We start from the raw sequence: 18,691 nt of genomic DNA on the forward strand, positions 1-18,691 counted from the left end.
CCTCTCTTGTGTATCTCTCGCGAATGATAGATCTGCAAATGACGTACCCAAAGTATATATCAAACTCTTTGAGATAATTATCAGTGGAATAAATGAGAGAGCGTTCTGAAGGCTGGACGAGAGGCGTGAGAGTTTAGGTTTGTACAACTACAGAGGGCAATTATATTCATTATTAATCATTTTCCTTTCAATAAATCTACCTTAATTATAAATATAAGGAGGACATTTGTCCTTAGATGGTGGGATAAGATGGGAAATAAGGATCTCTTGCCCGCGTCCCACGAAACCCTCCATGGTGGCCTGGCTGGCATGACGTACGATAAAATATAAATCTAAGTATCTAATAATATCACATCACCCTAATGCCATAAAATAAATTACAATTAATATAAATCAAGGCCTCGGGGTATATTGTAAAGTTTATATGGTGTATTTATTCGATGCGGTACGATAACTTCTCCCTAGGGGCTGGCGACAACCTGGGTGGAAAAGCTTGGTGTTGTTGAGTTGTGTTGTGTTTGTGAGACTTGTTGATAAATGCGGAAACTGTGTCTAAATCGGTACATATTTAAGGTAAGAGTCGAGGGCACGCCGTTTTAATGGGGCCAGTGCCTCCAGTGTGCAGGTGGAGAGAGTGGAGAAATGGTGAGAAATACGATAATTACGGTCAAATGTCACGGAAGTTCATTCAGCAGCGGCATCTTTCGTGGAGTGGAGCCCTATTTGATCTGTAATGGGCTAATTAATTGTTTACTCAAAGGCCGCCCCTTCGTCCTCGGTGGACGTGCCGCCCTTGTTTGTGTGTGCGGCCCCGCGGGGCTCTGGCCTGAAGGTGCAGCCAGGGTGGTGCAAAAAAGTTGATCGGGGAAGTGCAAAAGTTTTTTTTTTTTTTTTTTGGTTTTTCGTGTTTGGCGAATGGCTCTCTCAGCTGACGGTCCGGGCCCAATGTCACAACAGGCTGACCCAGACCCCCACACTGCCGCTGTGGGGGTGACCCCAGGACCCCACACTACCGCCGTGGGAGGCTCCAGCCCCCGGACTACCTCCGTGGGGTTGACCCAGACCCCATTCTACCAACTGTGGGATGACTCACGACCCCACGCTACCACCATGGGATGATTCAGGACCCCACACTACCGCCGTGGGATGACCCAGGCCCCACACTACCATCATGGCGTGACCCAGGCCCCACACTACCACCATGGGATGATCCTGACCCCACACTACCGCCATGAATTGACCCAGGCCCCACACTACCACCATGGGATGACCCAGGCCCCACACTACCACCATGGGATGACCCTGACCCCACACTACCACCATGGGATGACCCAGACCCCACACTACCACCATGGGATGACCCAGGCCCCACACTACCACCATGGGATGACCCTGACCCCACACTACCACCATGGGATGACCCAGACCCCACACTACCACCATGGGATGACCCAGGCCCCACACTACCACCATGGGGTGACCCAGGCCCCACACTACCACCATGGGATGATCCTGACCCCACACTACCGCCATGAATTGACCCAGGCCCCTCACTACCACCATGGGATGACCCAGGCCCCACACTACCACCATGGGATGATTCAGGCCCCACACTTGCGCCATGGGATGACCCAGACCCCACACTACCATCATTGGGTGACCCAGGCCCCATACAACCACCATGGGATGACCCAGGCTCCACACTACCATCATGGGATGACCCAGGCCCCATACAACCAACATGGGATGACCCAGGCCCCACGCTACCACCATGGGATGACCCAGGCCCCACACTACCATCATGGAATGACCTAGGCCCCACACTGCCATCATGGGATGACCCAGACCCCACACTACCACCATGGGATGACCCAGACCCCACACTAACACCATGGGATGACCCAGACCCCACACTACCACCATGGGGTGACCCTGACCCCACATTACCACCATGGGATGACCCAGACCCCACACTACCACCATGGGATGACCCAGACCCCACACTACCACCATGGGGTGACCCTGACCCCACATTACCACCACAGGCTGACCCAGGCCCCACACTACCACCACAGGCTGACCCAGGCCCCACACCACCACCACAGGCTGACCCAGGCCCCTCCACCACCACAGGCTGACCCAGGCCCCACACCACCACCACAGGCTCACCTAGGCCTCACACCACCACCACAGGCTCACCCAGGCCCCACACCACCACCACAGGCTGACCCAGGCCCCTCCACCACCACAGGCTGACCCAGGCCCCACACCACCACCACAGGCTGACCCAGGCCCCACACCACCACCACAGGCTGACCCAGGCCCCACACCACCACCACAGGCTGACCTGACCCCACACCACCACCACAGGCTGACCCAGGCCCCACACCACCACCACAGGCTGACCCAGGCCCCACACCACCACCACAGGCTGACCCAGGCCCCACACCACCACCACAGGCTGACCCAGACCCCACACCACCACCACAGGCTGACCCAGGCCCCACACCACCACCACAGGCTGACCCAGGCCCCACACCACCACCACAGGCTGACCCAGGCCCCACACCACCACCACAGGCTGACCCAGGCCCCACACCACCACCACAGGCTGACCCAGGCCCCACACCACCACCACAGGCTGACCCAGGCCCCACACCACCACCACAGGCTGACCCAGGCCCCACACCACCACCACAGGCTGACCCAGGCCCCACACCACCACCACAGGCTGACCCAGGCCCCACACCACCACCACAGGCTGACCCAGGCCCCACACCACCACCACAGGCTGACCCAGGCCCCACACCACCACCACAGGCTGACCCAGGCCCCACACCACCACCACAGGCTGACCCAGGCCCCACACCACCACCACAGGCTGACCCAGGCCCCACACCACCACCACAGGCTGACCCAGGCCCCACACCACCACCACAGGCTGACCCAGGCCCCACACCACCACCACAGGCTGACCCAGGCCCCACACCACCACCACAGGCTGACCCAGGCCCCTCCACCACCACCACAGGCTGACCCAGGCCCCACACCACCACCACAGCTGACCCAGGCCCCACACCACCACCACAGGATGACCCAGGCCCCACACCACCACCACAGGCTGACCCAGGCCCCACACCACCACCACAGGCTGACCCAGGCCCCACACTACCACCACAGGATGAACCAGGCCCCACACCACCACCACAGGCTGACATAGGACCCGACACCACCACCACACGGCTGACCCAGGCCCCACTCCACCACCACAGGAAGAACCTGACCCCACACCACCACCACAGGCTCACCAGGCCCCACACCACAACCACAGGGCTGACCCTGACCCCACACACACCACCACAGGCTGACCCAGGCCCACACCCACACACCACAGGATGGACCCAGGCCCTACACACCACCACCACAGCTGGATCCTGACCCACAACACCACCACAGCTGACCCAGGACCCACACCACACCACAGGCTGACCAGGCCCCACACCACCACCACAGGCTGACTCTGGACCCCACACCACCACCACAGGCTCACCCAGGCCCCACACCACCACCACAGGCTCACCCTGACCCCGCACCACCACCACCACAGGCTCACCCTGACCCCGCACCACCACCACCACAGGCTCACCCAGGCCCCACACCATAACCACAGGCTCACCCAGGCCCCACACCACCACCACAGGATGACCCAGGCCCCACACCATAACCACAGGCTCACCCAGGCCCCACACCACCACCACAGGCTCACCCAGGCCCCACACCACCACCACAGGCTGACCCAGGCCCCTCACTACCACCACAGGCTCACCCAGGCCCCACACCACCACCACAGGCTGACCCAGGCCCCACACCACCACCACAGGCTCACCCAGGCCCCACACCACCACCACATGCTAAACAGGTCCAGCACCACTAGCACTAGGCTGACCCAGGTCCTACCCTACCAGCACCAGGCTGACCCAGGTCCTACCCAACCAGCACCAGGCTGACCCAGGTCCTACCCAACCAGCACCAGGCTGACCCAGGTCCTACCCTACCAGCACCAGGCTGACCCAGTCCTACACACAACCAGCACCAGGCTGACCCAGGTCATGTACTACCAGCACAGCTGCCCTAGGTCACTTACTACCACATCAGGTGAACCCAGGTTCCTTACCCTAGACCAGCACCAGGCTGACCCAGGTCCTACACAACACACCAGCTACCCAAGTCATGCACTACCAGCATCAGCTAGAACCAGCCAGGCCCCTACACTTACCAGCACCAGGCTGACCCAGGTCCTACATAACCAGCATCAGGCTGACCCAGGTCCTACACAACCAGCACCTAGGCTGACGCCAGGTCTATCCAAACCAGCACCAAGGCCTGACCCAGGTCCTACACTACCAGCACAAGGCTGACCCAGTCCTACCCAACCTAGACCAGACTGCCTAGGTCCTGACACTACCAGCACCAGGCTGACCCTAGGTCCTACCCAACCAGCACCAGGCTGACCCAGGTCCTACCCACCAGCACCAGGCTGACCCAGGTCCTGTACCCAACCAGCATCAGGCTGACCCAGGTCCTACCTAACCAGCACCAGATTGACCCAGGTCCTACCCAACCAGCACCAGGCTGACCCAGGTCCTACCTAACCAGCACCAGATTGACCCAGGTCCTACCCAGCCAGCACCAGGCTGACCCAGGTCCTACACTACCAGCACCAGGCTGACCCAGGTCTTACACAACCAGCACCAGGCTGACCCAGGTCATGTACTACCAGCACCAGGCTAACCCAGGTCCTACCCAACCAGCACCAGGTTGACCCAGGTTATGTACTACCAGCACCAGGCTGACCCAGGTCCTACCCAACCAGCACCAGGCTGACCCAGGTCCTACCCAACCAGCACCAGGCTGACCCAGGTCCTACCCAACCAGCACCAGGCTGACCCAGTGCCTACCCTACCAGCAACAGGCTGACCCAGGTCCTACACAACCAGCACCAGGCTGACCCAGGTCCTACACAACCAGCACCAGGCTGACCCAGGTCCTACCCAACCAGCACCAGGCTGACCCAGGTTCTACCCAACCAGCACCAGGCTGACCCAGGTCCTACACAACCAGCACCAGGCTGACCCAGGTCCTACACAACCAGCACCAGGCTGACCCAGGTCCTACCCTACAAGCACCAGGCTGACCCAGGTCCTACTCAACCAGCACCAGGCTGACCCAGGTCCTACACAATCAGCACCAGGCTGACCCAGGTCCAACACCACCAGTATCACTTGCTCTTCCAAACTCAGACCCCAATTTCTGCAGTTTCTCACATGAACCCACAATCAGTGCCGTACCAACAGCAAACATCTGACACACACACACACACCACCCATGACAAACTGTAGATGTGGTACTCTCTCGAAAAACTCATGCATTCATCTCCCTCACCACTCATCCATAAGAAAAATTTGTCATCCATGACATAGCTCACCTCTGTTGCAAGGCCCCCTTCATTTGGCACTGCTTACTATCCTCCCTTCGTGTTTGCACACTCACCTTACTCTCTTGATAAAAATCTTCAGCACAAGTACTTCTGGTAATATTCGTCTCATACCATTCATTTGCAACACCTTCAGATCCCTAAGCACCACACACAAATCTTTCTGCTTCATGTATGTATTTGTCACCAACACATTCTTCAAAGGAGCACCAGATTCACACATCCGCTCTTGTTCCTGAAACCATGGTTTCCTCCCCAGTTTGAACCCCTGTCCATGCCATAACCCTTTCGTTCACCACTCTCTCACCCAGCTTACCATGTAGTCTTATGGATCCTGACTCCAGCATGGAAAGAGAGGGAGAGATCACTGTAGAAACTGACATTGATAGTAGAGGCCTTGAATCATTAACCACAAATGCATACAGAAATAGACTCAGGTTTGGAAAGAGAGGGAGAGATTGAGGGTCAGGAACCCCTAAGCACTGCCATGAGCACAGAAAAAGAGTCACTGATTCAGGTTTGGAAGGAAAGGGAGTGGTAGAAAGTGGAGATGAGGTAATCCGCTCAGACCTGCCTACAAATATGGATAAAAAGAGAGGCATTGCAGCGATAAAACAAGAAATTCATGGTTTTGACAGAGTCCATAGATATTCTGCAAGAGGAATTTACATATATGGCAGGACTGATATAACCTGCTCAGACCTGCCTACAAATATGGAAAGCAAGAGAGGCATTGCAACGATAAAACAAGAAATTCATGGCATATACAGAGTACATAGATATTCTGCAAGGGGAATTTACGTATATGGCAAGACTGATATATTAGGGAAAATGTAAATTTAGACACCCCGAAAAATGTCATGGCTGGCTTTAGAAAAATAGAAACCACAATGGGGAAGGATGCAGATTTTACCACCTTCTTTGCCATCATCATTAGAGTAAGATGCTGCCTGTATGAGTACAGCGAGGACCTCCACATATCAGGGAATGAAAGATGGAGCCAAACAGAGGCAGAGGAGAACAGCTAGAGGAGGAAATGACTCTGGTTTTCCACTTCAGAATGATAGAGGAAGTGGAGGCACTCTGCCAAACTCCACAGAACAGAATATTTTAATCCCCCTTAACACAGAAAAAAGTCTTGTAACATCCTCTGTATATGCCAAGGTACAGGGACCCAAGTGTTTCCAGGCTTCCCTTGCAAGAGGTTACACTGCAAGTGAAAAGTCACCTTTTTTTAGGGTTTTTCATTGAGAATTCAATTTCAGTAAAGAACTCGCTCCAAAGGGGTCCACATTTCTCTGCCACTGGAAGTAGCACAGTTTTGGGCTACTTACACTGAAAATCCTGACCAGCTAATCAACAACAGTCACCCCCGGTCTTAAGAAATTCATCTGTATTACCATCCTCTCTAGTCGCCATGCCACATTTCATCTTACATAAAGCTTTCATCACCTCTCCAATCTTCATCAAACCACCCTACATGACTCTTGCACTTCACATACCACCTTGACCCAAACACCCTGCATCTACCATTCTTCATCAAATTGATTCAACAGTCCTTCAAAATACTCATTCCATCTCCTCCCCACTTCATCACTACCTGTTGCCACTTCCCCCTTTACCCCCTTCACCAATTTCCTCATTGTTTTCCTCTTTTTTCATATTATTTATTTCCTTCTGAAACATCTTATTCTCCCTAAATTTACTGATGCTTGCTCACCCCAATTTTCATTTTCCCTTTTTTTCAACCCCTGCATCTTCTCTTCAATACCTGCCACTTTCTCGTATACATCTTTCAGTATATAACATTATGCTATTGAGATTTATGTAAGGCTGTGCAGATCATGCATTGTTTTGCTTTTCATCTGACTTTGGCATATATTGTTTCATTAATACTGAGTGTGTAACTGCATATGGGCTCTCTGTATAGAAGAAAGATTATTTTTTTCTGTTTAGTATTGTGCTTGCCTTTATGGTAGCTGAATATGTAGCCTTTTTTTCTTATGATACTTGAGTGTATGATTCAGCACCCCACTTGCTCTTTTGGAATCACTTGAGGGCTTAGGATTGGATACCAGACCATAGCCTTCAGGTAAACTGTAGTTTCAAATTGATGATCTCATTTCCAGGGATTCATGGTTTGTAAAGAATCGTCGAAGAAATTAGTAGTATTGCATTACTCATGGTTTCGTCAAATAGATACAGCATGAAAACAGAGTATGTAGAGATACAAAACATATGGGAGATAATGATGGCCAGATTCCTGTTACTGTACAAGGGATGTGCTCTCTCGTTAGGAATGTGAAGCAACCTGAGGAGGATGTTCTGTAAACGTTGATTTTGGTGAAGCTCACTAAGACTGGTGAGTCATAACGATTGAGATGAAGCACTGCAACTTTGCTGTGTGGGGAATAAGTTTGATGGTTGTAATGTACTGCTGTGGAAATGAGATTAGGCATTGTCATTGTGTCAGATTGAAATGACGTTAAGCACTGCAACTTCCACATGTGGAGTGAATTAGCACTGAGGACATGATATATTTGGAATATAGTTTATCATTGTAGCCATACTAGATAATCTGGATTTGCACGTTTATTTCAGATGAGGTAGCTATAGTGGAAGTATGACGACGACAGATCGAGACAAGGAGGCTGATGATGGCGAGCATGGAAGGGGGTGTGGTAACTTTAGCAATCCACCTATCTCTACTTCATCTTCCTCAAATTCCAATTCCAACTCCTCCCCTGCTTCAATCCCACCAAGCGGGGTTCTAGTGCCTGGAGGACCCAAGGGACCAGATGGAACTGTCATTGAAGAGGTAGAATGATTTTGTGATTTTGTAATTGTTGCCCAGTATTTACACACTAGGTTTTTTGCTTTGACAAAAAAATTAGATTGAGAGAGGATGGGATTTTTTTTCTAAGCAATTTTGGATGATTCATATACATGTCACTTTTTTGAAAAAAGTAAGCTGCAGTGAAAGGATAATTTGATTAGTCATTTTTTTTTTTCATACCATTCGCCATTTCCCGCGATAGCGAGGTAGCATTGGCGAATGGTATGAAAAAAAGGGGATATCAAAAGGTTAGTGTGGAAGATAAAAAGCTCTTTTGGATTTTACTTTTGTTGATGTGGCTGCCACTGGCATTATTATTGAAAGATGAGCTTTTGATAAAAAAAGAAAAGAAATTAAATTGCAAGTTTTTCAGTGTAAGATTATTATAAAACAATTGGTTGGTTGGACTTAAATGAAATAATATCATTATCCCTTAATATTATTGCCAGGGAGTAAAATGGGGATATATTTTAAGGAGATTGTACATTTAGTTAACGACTTCACTGTCTACTAACTGCTTAAGAGATTAGCTGTTTTAGTGACTGTCATATGTATGACATTACTCAAAGGATTTTGTTATATTTGTAATCATATATCGAATTGTCACCCACATCAGTAGGAAATATAGAAATAATTTTTTCTAGCATTAGACTGAAACTAGTGGTGTATCTTCATATATAGTTAATTTGATAGTCCATGATATTGAAACTAACCTTCAGAAAATTTAACAAATCATTGCAAGACAACAACTGCCCTGAATGCTGATTTTCTGATGTTGGTATTTTAATCAGCTCAAGCATGATCATTATTATATGTACATCATTGCTCTGAGATTTTATTGCATATTGTTCCATAATTTTAGAGGATGTCACACATATCTGTAAGAAATAACTTTGATGAATAATGCTAACATTCTGACACCAAGATATTTCATAATTATCTCATGATAATGATGATTTCATTATATTAAAACTAAACTTATTAGCAGCAGATTTTATTGAAAATGAAGCAACTACGGCAGGCTCACTTTTTTTCTGATGAATTGTAACTATCCATGAAGCCACTTTGCTATTTTCTTTAACTCTGTGAGTTTTGTCACGGAATGGGGAAACTTTCAATTTGTCTTAAATGTCAAGCACTTCAAAGATCTTCACTGTTTTTCCAGGTTATGACAGCAGTTGTTGGAAAAAAACAGCCAGTAAGGGGACAAGCATTTCGCGCACCAAATGGAGAATATGTGTCATATCTTTGTACTGATGATGCTACACTTTATCGACCAGGAGGTATGATATTTTTTGTGGGGGGTTCAAGATATCTTTCCATCTCTATGTGACTTATTTATTACTCATAAAATCTTTAGCTGCTTGAAATAAGATGTATAATGTTTTTTAGTCATTGCAAACTGAATGGTGATATGTATAAGAGAGAATTGTAAAGTTATATCAATGAAAAAATGGAAGATTATCAAAAAATGGATATATGGAGGTTCAGAGAATTTCATGGAATGAGTAGAGCATTTTAGATAGAATGGAAGGAGAAAATAAAATGATAAAAGTGGAGACTTTTAACCTGTACAAGAGTATTTGGGATTTTTGTGTGAATTTGACTGGAAGTACTCACCCTGACCCAGTTTGAAAGAATTAAGAGGAATAATTATTTGCAAACCCAGATGTGCAGAAACTTAGTTTATACTATAGTCAGGACTTTCTAGACTTGTTGGACATCTTGGCTGAAGAAAGCAAGAAAAAAGAGCCAGTCTTTGATGTGGAGTGTTTCCATATTTTGTGGTTGATATCAGAAATCTGAGCTCTGTCTGGATGATAGGTGTAAGCCTGCTTTTTCTTGGTCACAGGAATTCCCATGGTCTGTAATCCGTCGGCCTACTTCCTCATTTCTAGTTATGTCATAATTGTTCCTGTGAATTAATTTGAAATCTAGAGTACATAAGTGAAATTTTCATCCAATTTATGATACTGAAGCAGTTGAGAGTTGAAGTGCCTTGCATTATGCAATTGTTGAAAATTTTTTACTTTGAGCTTAGCATTTTTGTGCTATTTTTAGCGTCTGTGCATAATCGCTAACGTTGAGGATACTCAGAAAAAGTGATTACAGCTACTGTGTGGACATTACTTTAAGGGCACCATGATTTTTGTATAATGGTACTATACTGTGTATGGTTACGCCATAAATAAAAAGTCGCCTTTAGTAATTATGTACCATTGTCAGTTATTGACAGTAAGAACAATATGGTCAAAGAACTTCTCACTCCAAAGGAGTCAGAATTTTTCTTGCTGCTGCTGATTTGTTAGGGTTAAATGATGTTAACCGCTTGGATGAATTGAAGTTTTAGGCTATGTAAATTTTTATGATGAGGCTGCAGGAGTGGATGGTATTGCAGTTGAAATTATTAAGAAAGGAGGTGAATATGTTATGATCAGTTGTAAGGATTTTCATTGTATGTGTGGCTCAAAGTGAAGTGCCCGAGGATTGGCAGATTGCACATATAGAGCCTTTGATCGAAAGCAAAAGGGATAGAAGTGAGTGCTCAAACTATAGAGGCATACATTTGGTGAATATACCTGGAAACTTGTATGGGATGGTATTGATTAAGAGGGTAAGGGCATATACAAAGCATCAGATTGGGAAGGGGCAGTGTGGTTTCAAAAGTGGTAGAGGATGTGTGGATCAGATGTTTGCTTTGAAGATTGTGTATGAGAAATGCCTAGAAAAACAGATGGATTTTTACATGGCATTTATGGACCAAGAGAAGGCATATGATGGGGTTCATAGAGATGGTTCGTGGAAGGTATTAAGAATATATGGTGTGGGAGATAAGCTGCTAGATGGAGTGAGAAGTCTTTATCAAGGATGTAAGGCATGTGTGCGAGTAGGAAGAGAGGAGAGTGATTGGTTGTCAGTGAAGGTGGGTCTTCGGCAGGGATGTGTGACGTCCCCATGGTTGTTTAATTTGTTTATGGATGGGGTGATTAGGGAGGTAAACACAAGAGTTTTGGGCGAGTATGCAGTCTGTTGGGGATGAGAGGGCCTGGGAAGTGAGTATTGTTTGCCAGTGATACAGTGCTGATGGCTGATATGAGTGAGAGAATGCTGAAGTTGGTGACTGAGTTTGGAAAAGTATGTAAAAGGAATGAATGAGAGTAAATGTGAATGAAAGCAAGGCTTTTAGGTTCAGCAGGATTGAGAGATAAGTTGGTTGGGATGTAAGTTTGAATGGAGAAAATTTGGAGGAAGTGAAGTGTTTTAGATATTTTGGAGTGGTTTTGGCAGCAAATGGAACCATGGAAGCAAAAGTGAGTCATAGGATTGGGGATGGGGTGAAGGTTCTAGGAGCAATGAAGACTGTGTGGAAAGAGAGAACATTCTCTCAAAGTAAAAATGGGTATGTTTGAAGGAACTGTAGTTCCAACAATATCATTCGCTGTGAGGCATTGGCTGTAGATGGGGTTGTACAGAGGAGGGTGGATGTGTTGGAAATTAAATGTTTTAGGACAGTATGTGGTGTGAGGTGGTTTGATCAAGTAAGTAATGAAAGGGTAAGAAAGATGCTTGGTAATAAAAAAGAGTGTGGTTAAGAGGGCAGAAGATAGTGTGTTGAAATGGTTTGGACATATGGAGAGAATGAATGAGGAATGGTTTACAAAGAGGATATATGTGTCAAGAGGTGGAAGGAACAAGGAGAAACAGGAGACTAAATTGGATGTAAGGGTGGAGTGAAAAAGATTTACTAAATTGGATGTAAGGATGGAGTGAAAAAGATTTTGAGTGATTGGGGCCGGAATGTGCAGAAGGGTGAAAGGAGTGTATGGAATAGAGTGAATCTGAATGATGTGGTATACAGGTGTAGATGTATTGTCAATGGACTGAACTAGGGCATGTGAAATGTCTGGGGTAAGCTGTGGGGTCTGGATGTGGATAGGGAGCTTGGTGTGGAAAGGTCTGTGGGGCCTGGATGTGGATAGGGGGCTGTGGTTTCAGTGCAAAACATATGACAACTAGAGAATGAGTGTGAGTGGATGTGGCCTTTCTTTGTTTCCTGGTGCTAGTTCATTGACAGAGGGGGTGGTGATGCTCTTTCCTGTGGGGTGGGATGGCGCTGGGAATGGATGAAGGCAAGCAAGTATAACTATGCACATATGTATACATAATACCCTCCAGCAGCCAGGATTCAAACCCAGGACCTTTTGCATGGTATATATATATATATATATATATGACAGAGTGGCAGATATAGGGTGTTTTGGTCGAGGTGGTGTGCAAAGTGAGAGGGTTAGGGAAAATGATTTGGTAAACAGAGAAGAGGTAGTAAAAGCTTTGCGGAAGATGAAAGCCGGCAAGGCAGCAGGTTTGGATGGTATTGCAGTGGAATTTATTAAAAAAGGGGGTGACTGTATTGTTGACTGGTTGGTAAGGTTATTTAATGTATGTATGACTCATGGTGAGGTGCCTGAGGATTGGCGGAATGCGTGCATAGTGCCATTGTACAAAGGCAAAGGGGATAAGAGTGAGTGCTCAAATTACAGAGGTATAAGTTTGTTGAGTATTCCTGGTAAATTATATGGGAGGGTATTGATTGAGAGGGTGAAGGCATGTACAGAGCATCAGATTGGGGAAGAGCAGTGCGGTTTCAGAAGTGGTAGAGGATGTGTGGATCAGGTGTTTGCTTTGAAGAATGTATGTGAGAAATACTTAGAAAAGCAAATGGATTTGTATGTAGCATTTATGGATCTGGAGAAGGCATATGATAGAGTTGATAGAGATGCTCTGTGGAAGGTATTAAGAATATATGGTGTGGGAGGCAAGTTGTTAGAAGCAGTGAAAAGTTTTTATCGAGGATGTAAGGCATGTGTACGTGTAGGAAGAGAGGAAAGTGATTGGTTCTCAGTGAATGTAGGTTTGCGGCAGGGGTGTGTGATGTCTCCATGGTTGTTTAATTTGTTTATGGATGGGGTTGTTAGGGAGGTAAATGCAAGAGTCCTGGAAAGAGGGGCAAGTATGAAGTCTGTTGGGGATGAGAGAGCTTGGGAAGTGAGTCAGTTGTTGTTCGCTGATGATACAGCGCTGGTGGCTGATTCATGTGAGAAACTGCAGAAGCTGGTGACTGAGTTTGGTAAAGTGTGTGGAAGAAGAAAGTTAAGAGTAAATGTGAATAAGAGCAAGGTTATTAGGTACAGTAGGGTTGAGGGTCAAGTCAATTGGGAGGTGAGTTTGAATGGAGAAAAACTGGAGGAAGTGAAGTGTTTTAGATATCTGGGAGTGGATCTGTCAGCGGATGGAACCATGGAAGCGGAAGTGGATCATAGGGTGGGGGAGGGGGCGAAAATTTTGGGAGCCTTGAAAAATGTGTGGAAGTCGAGAACATTATCTCGGAAAGCAAAAATGGGTATGTTTGAAGGAATAGTGGTTCCAACAATGTTGTATGGTTGCGAGGCGTGGGCTATGGATAGAGTTGTGCGCAGGAGGATGGATGTGCTGGAAATGAGATGTTTGAGGACAATGTGTGGTGTGAGGTGGTTTGATCGAGTAAGTAACGTAAGGGTAAGAGAGATGTGTGGAAATAAAAAGAGCGTGGTTGAGAGAGCAGAAGAGGGTGTTTTGAAATGGTTTGGGCACATGGAGAGAATGAGTGAGGAAAGATTGACCAAGAGGATATATGTGTCGGAGGTGGAGGGAACGAGGAGAAGAGGGAGACCAAATTGGAGGTGGAAAGATGGAGTGAAAAAGATTTTGTGTGATCGGGGCCTGAACATGCAGGAGGGTGAAAGGAGGGCAAGGAATAGAGTGAATTGGAGCGATGTGGTATACAGGGTTTGACGTGCTGTCAGTGGATTGAATCAAGGCATGTGAAGCGTCTGGGGTAAACCATGGAAAGCTGTGTAGGTATGTATATTTGCGTGTGTGGACGTGTGTATGTACATGTGTATGGGGGGGGGGGGGGTTGGGCCATTTCTTTCGTCTGTTTCCTTGCGCTACCTCGCAAACGCGGGAGACAGCGACAAAGTATAAAAAAAAAAAAAAATATATATATATATATATATGTATGTGTGTATACGAGTGGATCAGTCTTTCTTCTTCTGTTTCCTGATGTTACCTCGTTAACGCAGATGATGATCAAGTTTAATAAATTATGCATTAAGAATGGCCGATCCTTTACATATTATTTTTATAGAAATTTGAAGATTCTGGTTGACATTGTTCAGTGTGTTTGAGTGACTGCACATATGGTGCATTATTGACATTAGATGTACTTTACATATGAACATTTAGTTTCAGAATGCTATGTTTCTCTGTAACTTGAAAACTAAAAATAACTTAATTTTCACTTTTTTTTCCCCAGATTCTGTATACATTGAAAGTCAGCGTGCAGATCAACCATTTTTTATATGCTCAATCCAAGAGTTCCGCAGGGTAAGTAAAGCTATTCGTCATGTGTACATTTCCATGATTTTGTATGCAAACATTGAAGCAATATACTATATCACATGATATACATGACATTCTTCACATCAGTATTAGCATAAAGACTAGATACTCTCAGAACCCTTACAGGAACAAAGGCTGACCAGCTAAAAGAAACCCTTTACACTCTCAGTAAACAGTTCTTACATATAATATACACTACACTTCCCTAGCCTGGTCCTCTCCCATATCCAGAACGTCTTCACAAGGACTCTAACAATATTTTTATTTATTTATTCTGCTTTGTCGCTGTATCCCGCGTTAGCGAGGTAGCGCAAGGAAACAGACGAAAGAATGGCCCAACCCACCCACATACACATGTATATACATACACATCCACACACAGCACATATACATACCTATACATCTCACTGTATACATATATATACACACACAGACATATACATATATACCCATGTACATAATTCATACTGTCTGCCATTATTCATTCCCATCGCCACCCCGCCACACATGGAATAACAACACCCTCCCCCCTCATGTGTGCGAGGTGGCGCTAGGAAAAAACCAACAAAGGCCCCATTTGTTCACACTCAGTCTCTAGCTGTCATGTAATAATGCACTGAAACCACAGCTCCCTTTCCACATCCAGGCCCCGCAGAATTTTCCATGGTTTACCCCAGACGCTTCACATGCCCTGGTTCAATCCATTGACAGCACGTCGAAATAAAAGACAAATTACTCATAGCCTTAACAGAATTCACTTATACACAGAGTAAGATATTCACTTTTAGATTTTGTCATTTTATACTAAATATTGTATACAAACACTTTACTCATATTTTAATGTTTTGTTACAGCATTGCTCAAATTCTACTTTCATAGCCCATGTTTTGATGTATAATTGAAATCACCAGAAGAGTGATGTAGTAATATGAATGTTTTGCTCATTGTCATTCATTTAATAAAACTTTTTATATATAAATGTTTAGAGACGAAGAGAAATGATATATATTAATGGATATGCAAATGTCATTTGAATCTCTCTGCATAGTATTTTATGTGATATCCCAATCTTTGGATAATTATGTTTAAGGAGGACCATATATTGTTTTCCACAGAGTAAGAGAGATACTCTAATGGTGAACATTAAGTGGTTCTACAGACCTTCAGAAGTACCAGAAACTGTTTACCAGCGTTTGGCGCAGGATCGCAACACTGAAAACAGTAAGCCCGGTAGCATCTCAAAACATCTCATTTCATTATTACATTAGCAAATAAACTCTATGCATGACTATAATTTCAGGTTGTAATAGTGGTTTCTAGTCAGCTTGTATTTTCAGGTTTCATATCTCCCATTTTTTATTTATTGTTCTTAGACACAGCTTTTACGGTGTGCTAGATATGCGTAGTAACTGCATAGGAGCACATGTGATAGATTAGAGGATTGTATACACCATATTCCTTCTCTTATAAGTACCTCCTGTAATCAGAAACACATCTTGAAGTTTTTTTTTTTATTTTATATGACAACTTTAGATTTTGATGAATTAGTTAGAACTATCTTTAGAGTATTTCCTGGTCAGTCTTGATTTGAATTTAAGATTGAAAGTTTTGGAGGAAAAAAATTTAGGTTTTGAAGTATCCCACATTTTTGGATATTTAAGGGTTTAGGACCTTCTAAACTAACTGGTGGGGTTGTGACATATTTTCCCAACTGTTTCTGACATTTTTACCTTAGTAGCAGCAGCTCCCTTGTTTTGGGACTACCTTCAACCTATTGGAGTGTGCTACAGTGATGATATCTTTCTTCCACTAGTTCTGGGGGGCTTGATTCTCCCGGCAACCCAGAGATTGTGTGCTTCATCTCAATTACAGTCACTTACAGTAAAGAGCAAGGTTTTTGGAACAGAGAGAGGGAATAGAAGCTAAAGGGAAGAAAATGGAAGAATTGCTTGCAGGATGCTGCCAATATGGAGAAAAAAAGTATTTTATTATTCTTGAGCTTCAGAATCGTAGCTGGGTATTTATGTGAGTAGGGAGAGTATACTCACATGAAGAAGAATGGCATAGAGAAGAAACATTTTAGGTAAATAGAGAATACTCATAAATGGAAACAAATACCCATCTAAAGGTGATTAAGGGGTGCAGTACAGACCAGTTTTTCTGAAGGAGAAATCTTTCGCTGAGGAGGGCAACTATGCAACTAACTGACGAAGATTTTGGATGAATGCCAGACACCTGGTCTTTTGACATCCTTCGATGAAGATATTAAGAAAGGATAAGGTAGAGATCATGCTCCTCACATCGTGGTTTAATGGACCTGGTTGAGTCAATGTGACAAGTTTTATAATCCTAGTGGAGATGTTTCTTGCCTATAGGGTTTTCACAAATTTTTGGGAGGACAAAGTTTTGCTTTCGAAAAACGCATATTTTCAGAAAACCAGTAGATATTACTGGGCAAATGCTGATCTCACGAAGAAGACTTCCAAGTCTTGATGACAGAAGGGCTATTTATAGACCATAGTTTCATACTTAACTAAGAATCAAGTTAAAGATATGTATCTTGGAAACCACATTTCACCTACAGATTTTACTGTCAAAAAAAGTGATTAACTCTTAAAGAAGTCTTCTAAGAATTGTTGATAAAAGGGCTGTTTATTAACCGAGACTTTAGTTTTTGTTTTTTTATCTTAACCCATAAGTTGTCAAAAAGAAAACTTGTGTGGACATCGCATGTATGTAATAAATTTTTCTCAGAGTTCAAGTCTGTGAGGAAATTGTCTTCATAATGAGATACTGAAAATAGAAAATATTTTAGAGTGTATGTTATCCTTAGACCATATATTATCCTTTAAAGATAAGAGACTTGATGAAAAGGTCTTGGACATTGTCAAGGATTTTTCTTTTAGTGTACATTTGTATGTTTCTTTAAGACAGAAAGGGATTTGTATGAACCTCTTTTCATCAAGCATCCGACTGCCAGAGTAATTCCCATCAGAAATATGAATTCTGCTCCTTAGCTTAGAGATGAGATGAAAACCACGGAACTGATTGTTTGTACCTGTTTATGTGAAAGGACTTGTTCCTCCATCGAAGGACCCAAACCATTATGACCACTCAGAGAAAGTAAGTCTTTCCCCTGATTCGACGTGTCATCCCAAAATTTAAGAAAAAGATCGGGCTTTCTGTGGCATAGGCTTTGGAAAATCTTGTGTCAGTCCACTAGCATAAAGATATGAAAAGTTCATGGGGAAGTATTCTTGGAAGATCTTTGTTTAATGCAGGAGAAAATGTGTTCAAAGGTAACCTTTATTTGATCTGGTCTGCAGGGTCAACATTTTGCACAGGGCTGGAAAATGAACTTCCCTAGAAGTTTTACTGGTTGACATTTTGACACCAAGATTTAGGACCATACAGAGTCCAAAGCCTTGTCCCTAGTAAGGCAAAAGAGAAAGGCTTATTTGAAAACACCCATGTATCCCTAGCCATGGAAAAGTCAGGCAGGGAATTAAGTAGGGCTTATAGAGTTGTAAGAGAACCTAGTTTTTGAAAGGTGTTCAAAACTCAGAAAATAATCATGGTGTTTGGAGGAGAAACACTAGCAATAAAGTGCGAGGGAGCACCAGCATTAACTAGGCAATGATAATCGCTTGATGCGACTGATGATTCCATGCAAGTATGCAAATCCTATGAAGCTAATCAAAGTTTACTTACAGTACACAAAACCTTTAAGAGACAGTAAAGTGATAAAAAAAGGAAAACAAAAGACTGATAGAAGACATCCATTCTGCAAGTGGTCTGAGAGATTTCTGAAATGTTTGGGGAATCACTGGGTGTTCATTGATATCATTATTCTGGCAGATTCTGGTCAAAAGCAAGCTTGAGACATATAAGCTGCTGCTACCGTGAGATGATAGCTGGTG

At 44.9% G+C, this 18,691-nt stretch overlaps 1 protein-coding gene across 3 annotated transcripts in view; it reads left to right on the forward strand.

The window, feature by feature from the left end:
• The first annotated feature begins 472 nt into the window (after window positions 1-472).
• The window catches only part of Gug (arginine-glutamic acid dipeptide repeats grunge), a 102,324-nt gene continuing 84,105 nt past the window's right edge, over window positions 473-18,691 (forward strand). For 2 of the 3 annotated variants that reach the window (XM_071693628.1, XM_071693630.1), the window contains exons 1-5: window positions 473-573; window positions 8,096-8,312; window positions 9,496-9,613; window positions 14,686-14,756; window positions 15,887-16,001. In XM_071693628.1, the coding sequence (XP_071549729.1) occupies window positions 8,118-8,312; window positions 9,496-9,613; window positions 14,686-14,756; window positions 15,887-16,001 (499 nt within the window). In that variant the 5' untranslated portion in view covers window positions 473-573; window positions 8,096-8,117. The remainder of the gene's footprint in view (window positions 574-8,095; window positions 8,313-9,495; window positions 9,614-14,685; window positions 14,757-15,886; window positions 16,002-18,691) is intronic. The other variant, XM_071693629.1, reaches the window with a different exon arrangement.

This window comes from Panulirus ornatus, chromosome 56, assembly GCF_036320965.1.
Source record: "Panulirus ornatus isolate Po-2019 chromosome 56, ASM3632096v1, whole genome shotgun sequence".
In the NCBI taxonomy this organism is placed as follows: Eukaryota; Metazoa; Arthropoda; class Malacostraca; order Decapoda; family Palinuridae; genus Panulirus; species Panulirus ornatus.